Below are 8,161 nucleotides of genomic sequence, written 5' to 3'. Positions count from 1 at the left end.
AAACAAAATTAGGAAAATATAAATTATATATAAATATATTTTTTATACTATAATTAATATAAAAAATTCTAAAAATAAATAATAATAATCAAAACTTGTTAAAAAGAGTTTTCTTCTAGTTTTTTTCCTCATTTTTTTTTATTTTATTCAAACTAAGGGAGGGGTTAGGAACACATATGTGATATAATTATATAGCCCTATCTGTCCTCTAAAAAACTATATATAATATGTGTGGGTACATTCAGTTAGCAAGTATATTCACATATGTGATATAATTATATAGCCCTATCTGTCCTCTAAAAAACTATATATAATATGTGTGGGTACATTTAGTAAGAAAGTATATTACTGCTGTGGAAGAATCACACAGCAAAAATGTAAAAAATGTGTCAGTCATTTATGAACAGAACCTGAAAACTAGCTCAGTCATGAAGGGGTTAAGTTATGATTATTTAAAGGACCAATTCACCCAAAACTGAATGTATGATTATGCATGTACACTGGTGGGTCGACTCACAAAGTGGTAACTGATATTTCTCGGGGACTCCAATGTCAGAAATTACCAGGGAGATCTGCCACTCCGACATGGAGTCTAACTGCTGATATAGTCCCCCCCCCAGGTCTACACTATATATAATAACTAAACAGATACTGTAGGACTATAATACTACTATAATAAAACTACTACTACTAATAATAATAATAATAAAAAAATATTATGGTCTGTAGCCACAAATAATATTTTTTGTATTTCTGGAGCCTGCTAGAGTTGGACCCTATTTTGGAGAGTAGTGTAGTAGTAGTTGAGTAGAGTAAAAGGGTATAGTATTGGATCACTTATGGTTTTGTCATAATTTCTGGCTTCTGGATACAAAAAAACCTCCCCTTTGCAGTGGGGCTTCCCCAACACTGCAAGGGTTAAATGCTCGATTTTGTCTAGGGTATTCTTTAAAACAGTTTTACTTACCTGATGCCCGCAGTTGGTGCTCCCTCCCCTCCACTCTGTCTTGTGGACCGTCCCTCAGCATCCTCACATATAATGCAGGGCTATGGACCCTGCATTTAACTAGATGTAATCAGCCAGCCTCCAACCATTAGATCAGAGTGGGGAAGAGACTGTGGACTCCTGTCTTGGAGCCAGCAGGAGTGATGATTAGGTAATTAAAACAGTATTAAAGAATCCCTCTAGACCAGTGAAGGCGAAACTTTTTGAGCCCGAGAGCCCAAACTGGATCACTAAACCAACTTATGTGTCTCAAAGTGCCAACCCTGCAATGGCTACCTCTGAGGGCTTTCAGGTGGTCTGTATGTGCTTTTAGGGGTGCTGTGCGGCTCTCAGGGGCGCTGTGTTAGCTCTGAGGTGGTTTATAAGGGCTCTCAGGTGGGCTCTGCAGTCTCTCAGGTGTTCTGTATTGGCTCTCAGGGGGGTATTGTGCAGCTCTGTGGTGGTCTGTATGGGCTCTCATGGGGGCTGTGTGGTTCTCATGTAGGCTCTGCAGTCTCTCAGGTGGTCTGTACCGGCAATCATGGGGGCTGTGTGGGCTCACAGGGGGGCTGCACAACTCTCAGGGAGGCTCTGCAGGCTCTCAAGTGGTCTGTACAGGCTCTCAGGGGTGCTGTGTGGGCTCTCAGATGTGCTCTGCGGGCTCTCAGGGGGGCTGTGTGCTGCTCTAAGGTGGTCGGTACTGGCTCTCAGGGGGCTGTGTGGCTCTCAGGGGGGCTTTATGGGTCTCACCTGGGTCTGGAGCATCTCAAGGGCAGCTGCAGCTCTTTAATTAGACAGCTGCTCGCAGGGGCCTCCAGGGGGCCTAGCAAAGAGCAACTGGCAGTCTAATATGCTTGATTAGAAGGCTGCCGCTGCCTGATTTTGGCCAGCCCAGATCGCATGCCGAGGCTATCCGAGACGGTCAAGCATATTTTCAGGGGCGGGTCTGGAGCAGGAGCTCCAGTCTCCCCTATGTTAATCCGCACCTGGGCTTGCATGCCACAAGAGAGGGCCCCAGTGCTATAGGTTTGCCACCACTGCCCTATACATAAAGAAGCAGTTAACCCTTGCATTGTGGGGATTGTGCCACCACATAGGTATTTTTTTATTCAGAGATAGACCTTTTCTGCCACTTCTAATACTAAGTTGTTACCTGTAACTTGCTCTTTAGCACATTGGTCACACCACGGGTGCATTAGTTATGTTCTTAGAGGCACTGTATGGGTGGGCTTATGTGAATCAACACACCTGTTGATTGGTTGAGGAAGTCTTAAAGAGGACAGGTGGTTTGCACAGTTGTAAAGTGTAGTTAGCCTCTGTGGTGCACTTGCTAATAATAATGTTTGTTATCGAATATTTCCAGATAAAACTGAGCTCCTATTTTGACCTTGCTATGTTCCCCACTCTGTCTTCTACTCTAATTTTGTACTGATATCTACCTTGATTGTCTTCCTTGGCCTGACACATGGCTTGTTTAAATATAATGTCTGCTCTGAACCCTCAGGCATGGATTATGCCTATTTAGCTGAGATTTATTATTGGTCTCTTGTGTTTGTCCCATTTCTGCTAGTGTATCTGCATGTTGGGCTTGGAGCTTAGGCTGGCTTAGAATTTCCTTTGTGCAAGTGGCTGTTCTGTGTTGTAGAAAAGTCATCCCTTTCAGACTTTATAATCCATAACCCAACAAAAGATGAAAATAGCTGCTACAGTGGCAGTTACCAAGCCTGAACCATCATTTGATCCTTACATTATCTTTCTATAAAGATTGCTTTGATTGCATCTCCCTACCGGCTCTTCAGAAATGCAGGGATTTTTATTTCAATCTTTGTGGATTTTGATTAACCAGAGAGACTCTAAATCTGTGCTTTGTAGATTTTGTTTTAGCAAATAGCTTCTACAGGAAAGGTCAACAGCATATCTAGTAAAAGGAGTTCCTTTTCTAGACATCTCCAACAACACTTTAATTAGAAACAATGTGATTTAGTGCTACATGTCACATCAAGAAAAGCAAAACAGTCAGGTCATCTGGGAATGACTACAGTCTACGAAACAAGCAAAGGTCAACAATGAAAAAAGTGGAGATCACCAATAATGCACACCTATGCACACCTAGTAAATTCACACTAATCTAAAAGGCACAAAATAGACTGTCTGGTACGCCAGAGGAATCACCAATCAAATTAGTCTACTGTAGTGCACAAATATGCAATGCAGACACATGTGCACAAACTGAGCCGCAAAAACAATAAAAAAAAAAAGTGTACACAATAGATCTTGCAGCTCTGGAAGAACTAGTCAAGCTATAAGACAAAAACGGTGGAAGAGACAAGAGACACCAACTTACTAGTTTTTTGTTTTAAATAAAAAAATATGTAAAAAAAAAAAAAAATACATGGTGGCACTGACAAGAAAATAAAAATGTTAGCACAGCCATGGTTTTTATCATGTTTTATAAAGAAACGCTATGCTACCTTAGACTGAGAGCCTTGTCTCTCCCTTCCTTCTTTGTATTATATTATTTTGGATCTGGAGGTATTTCTGCCCTTCTACAATCCTCATCAAACCAATCTTCTTTCTTTTACAAAGTTTCATAGCCATGAACATTTTCTGCAGATTCTATTATCACTTACCTGTGTTTCTTGTTAGTTAACTACACTCTCTGTTAGTATATTGTTTAAAAATGTCTTCTTCATATTTATTTATAATTGCATTTGTATGTAGCTTATGAACAGCATATTACTATACTACTCTTTTTTTCTTATAGACATACATTATATTTTCTGTCTGTATTTAATAAGTACAATAAAATAGTCTAAATCAGAATTGCCTCTTGTGCTTCCAACCTTCATTATATCCATTCTATGCCTTGCTTATCGTATCCTTATATGACCAAAATGTACACTTCTTATCATCACACATTCGTTATCTTCAACATCTACTAAGCTTGCTCCTGTAAATTATATGTTGTCCCATATTTGGTCTATATACTTGTTCTTTACTGATTTTAATTAATAAAGCCTAATTAATTAATATAGCCTTATACCATTAATATAGCCTAACAGTATGTGAGCTTTACTCTTATATTAATTTTTATACATTTCTAGACATTCAAAAAAGTCTTTTTTTTCTTCTTCTTCCTTTGCTTCTTCACTGAGCATGAACACTATAAATGAGATATCTAACATTTTACCACTCATCCTTAAAGTACTTTTAAGATTTTAGTTACAAGCGTGAATTACAGCTTATTAAATTTATTATCCACTACAAATCAAGCTTAAAGTAAAATTTCCATAGCGACCATAGAAAACTCTGTAGTTACTGGAATTTACTTTACTATCTTTTAATCTTACTTCCTAAAAAGCTTATCACTTCAATTCTATACTAACTAGATTCTTCATTTAACAAGAGCATCAGGTCTGTATAGGCTCAATACATTACAAGTTGCTGTCCTTATAGCCTTTGGCTTGCTTCTTGGTTGACATCAATCATCCATCTAGGTACTTTGTTTAAGTTTCTCAATAATTATTTTTCTTCACTAGATTTTCTTAGCCCAAACCCGCACAGTGGAGGACCATGGTACCCCTTTTTACTGGATCCCATCAAAGGCGATCTTACATTATACCACTGATATAGCTGTCAGAAACATTTCACAAGATAAACTCAATCACTACACCAATATAGGGTTAGTGTTATACACGGTGCAAATGTTGGCTTGTTCTTGATGAACTGGATGAAATTCGCACAGTGGGTGCCCTATCTTTTGTGCAATGTTAGATATATGTGGAACTAACAGACGTGTTTTACCTCTCTGTGCTTCGATATATACTACTATGGGGTCTATTCACTAAGCAGCCGAAGGATCTAGCCGTGGCTTCGGCCGATCCTTCGGTTAGCTTCGGCCCCAGGACCCCTTCGGTTCAGTAGAACGCATATGCCTCGGCTTGGCTGAGCCGCGCTGAAAGCCGAAGCTGGCCGAGCGGCCGGCCATTGGCCATCCGACAGCCTGCTTCCGACAGCTGGGCGGAGCCAGCCGTGATCTTTCCGGCTGGCTCTGGCCACTTGCAGAGAGAGTACAATGCTAGATTGCTATTGGCTATTGCAAATTGAAATAGCCAATAGGAATCTAGCAATGCATTCCTATGGCCAAAATTAAGCTTAAGCAAGAGTTAAGCTTTTTTTTTTTTGACGTCAGCAGACCCACCGGCCAATAGAAAACTGTTGGGTGGAGCTAGCGGTCATTGCTAGCTCCGCACAATCGTTTTCTATTTTAATTTTTCTACTTTTTAAACTGTTTTTCTGTTCTGCTCGGTCCCACAGAAAGACAGAGCAGAACAGCCGAGCCGAATGCCGCTCGTCGGCATTCGGCTATTCACTCTCTGCTGTTCGACATCTATGAGAATAGACCTAACAGCAGCGAGTAGCCTGCCGGAGGTTTGGCTCAGCCGATCCAGATGTTGGATCGGCTGGGTCGAACTATTTCTGCACTTCGTGTCGGCCGAACATGCTGAGCATGTTCGGGAAACCCGAAGCCACCCGATGTACAGCTGATTTCAGCCGTACCAGCCTGAAGTGAATAGCCGAACAGCGTTCGGCTCACTTCACTTTAGGTTGGTCATTCACTCGGCTCCCTACGGCAGCTTAGTGAATAGACCACTTTGTTTTGCCTATGACCTTGAAGTTTGTCTCACTGTTTCTATATTTTTATAGTTATGGTTGATCAACCTAATCAGAGGAAACACAAATTAACAGTGACATATGTTCTCCTGAAAAATTAACTTAGTGTAAACAAAAAAGGTATCATATCATATAACAGTACTCAACTGTGGTGTTGCAAGTGCACTAATATGGCTACAATCACCGTAAGCATGATGGAAATCTACTCCTTTAGTAAACCATCTGCGCTGTCTTTGTGTGCATTGATGTTTTTCTGGAATATTCACAGTCAGCATTAGTGGAAAATAGCAAGCAAATGTAAAAGTCTCTAATATGCACAAAAAACATTACTGGGGAGGGGTATTTTTTACTCGACACAAGGCAGCCTGAGGGCTTCTACCTTCTTCACCCTCTTAATGACTAGTATGTCTTGATTTCGAATTTAAAGCTCTCGTATATTCCTTCCAGCCACACACCAACATAGTGATGGGTTATAAATAGCAGAACCACTAAAGTGTATATTTCTAGCACAACTGATATACAGCCTTCATATTACAATAATGCGGAATAATTATTACAATAATAATATTAAAAAAGTACCAATAGTATCAATAAAGACAATTTTACAGATATGCACACAAGCACATAGATGACTTGTCAGTGTAAAGCCAATTTTACTTGTACACAACAGTCATCCATCTCAAAAGAACAGCCCCGCATCGACTTGCAAACGCTCATAAACAGTAAGTATAGAATAGATAATCCTTTCTCCTTACCTGCACTGGTGCTCACAAGTACAGATCCAGACGATGTACCACTTGGTAGTTTTCCATTGTTCAGTTGCTTAACTCTTTTTAAGTGAGATTTTCCATTGTAATGGATTTGGGCTTGTGCTGCAGAGTTTAGTTGTATGTTGCACACTTCGCAGAGCGAATACAAGATCTTCTTTCTTACATTGGAAAACTCTGAATTATCATTCCATGTCACCTTTTCTTCAAAGCAGCGTAAAAACATGGCTGTGCTCATCCTCCCATTTTCAGGCTTGTGTTCAGGACTCAATGGGCGCTTCATGCCTGCAAAGTAAATAGTCCAACATATGACTTTGTATCATTATAAATGTTATTGTAAGTTGACAAATGTAGTTCACTTAGCAGATCTAAATATTGAAGTAAGCTTGTTTTAACCCCTTCATTACTTTTTTCAGTTTCTGTTTGTTAATTCCTTAAAGCGACAGATTTTGAACAACGCCATCATGAGGGGGCTAAATAAAATAAAATAAGCCTTTAGGGTGAAAAACAAATCTGCAGCTTAGCTGCAGATTTTTATTGTAAGGGTATTTATTTAACAATGTATTAAAACATTTTTTACACTTTACACTTTCTTTTTACTTTTTTTTTTGTTAATTATATCAAGCATTTACTATGACTGCTTGAAAATTTTATTAATTGAGGCTAATACCAAGTTAGATTTAGGTACTTACATTGCATGCATTTATAGGGGTGGGCAAACTGTAGCCGCCCAGAAACTACAAATCACATAATACATCTGCCTCTGGGAGTCATGCCTGTGACTGTCAGAGTCTTGCAATGCCTAATGGGATTTGTACTTGCACCACAGCTGGAGGGCTGGAGTTTGAACACCCCTGATTTTAAACAATACTTTTAAAAATGTATTTATGAATACAGAGCTGCAGTAATTTCTTTATTATACATCTGCCAGGGGTTCAGCTTCAATGTAAAGCGTTCATCTCAAGACACCTTTCGAACCTACTGTCCCTATTGTACTCAGCAAATTGCACATTTGTTTCAGTATTTATGACTAATGAATATGCCAAATCATAATTGGTCGTTTTGAAAATTGTTTCAGTAAATATTGCTTGATTCAATGTGATCTAGAAGCAATTATAAATCATTATTAGATTCAGAATTTTGCAAAATAGTAAACACAGTTAACAGCTTAAACTGTGTTATTGATTACATGCATTCATCTACTTTGCACTGTTTAAAAAATGTGTTGGGGGGTATTTAAATTTTAATCAATTGGAAATGGAATGAAAACAAATTGTCTATTTCTTCAACAGAGCTTCATCATTTTATAAAAAATATCTGCTCTAACAAATTACTGAGCCATTGAATCAAACTGTTCCCACTTGCGTGAAACTCCTAAATAACATTTAATTTCTTCAACCATCAACACTGCTTAAGAAATTGGAGAAAAAAAAAGCCCTGGACAAGTGTTGTTAAATACTAATGACCAGAATCTCATCAATCAGCTGAAACAGGATTTATCTCTGAAAAAGAGATATTAAGTAACAATGAAAAATGTATTAATAATGATAATCCTCAGAGCACTGAGGACAGCCTTGAGAGAATGTTAGTTCAAAGTGAAGCTATTACAAAGACACTGTGTAACTGATAGTGTATCTCATTATCCAAGTTCAACAAGCAAGAAGCATTGATAATCACCTTTACATGCTTCTCACTCTCTGTTCTAACACTTGCATACTTAATGGATTGATCTGAC

General features: G+C 38.9%; 1 protein-coding gene across 2 annotated transcripts in view; it reads right to left on the bottom strand.

Moving 5' to 3' along the window:
* The window catches only part of ZNF385B (zinc finger protein 385B), a 292,718-nt gene extending 286,009 nt beyond the window's left edge, over window positions 1-6,709 (bottom strand). Inside the window, exon 1 of one of the 2 annotated variants that reach the window (XM_018561049.1) lies at window positions 6,415-6,709. In XM_018561049.1, the coding sequence (XP_018416551.1) occupies window positions 6,415-6,709 (295 nt within the window). The remainder of the gene's footprint in view (window positions 1-6,414) is intronic. The other variant, XM_018561050.1, reaches the window with a different exon arrangement.
* Window positions 6,710-8,161: the final 1,452 nt, after the last annotated feature.

Source organism: Nanorana parkeri, unplaced genomic scaffold (genome assembly GCF_000935625.1).
Source record: "Nanorana parkeri isolate BGI_ZX_2015 unplaced genomic scaffold, ASM93562v1 scaffold496, whole genome shotgun sequence".
NCBI classification, from domain to species: Eukaryota; Metazoa; Chordata; class Amphibia; order Anura; family Dicroglossidae; genus Nanorana; species Nanorana parkeri.
Note: the sequence above shows the minus strand (reverse complement) of the source record. Positions and strands in the feature narration are given on the sequence as shown.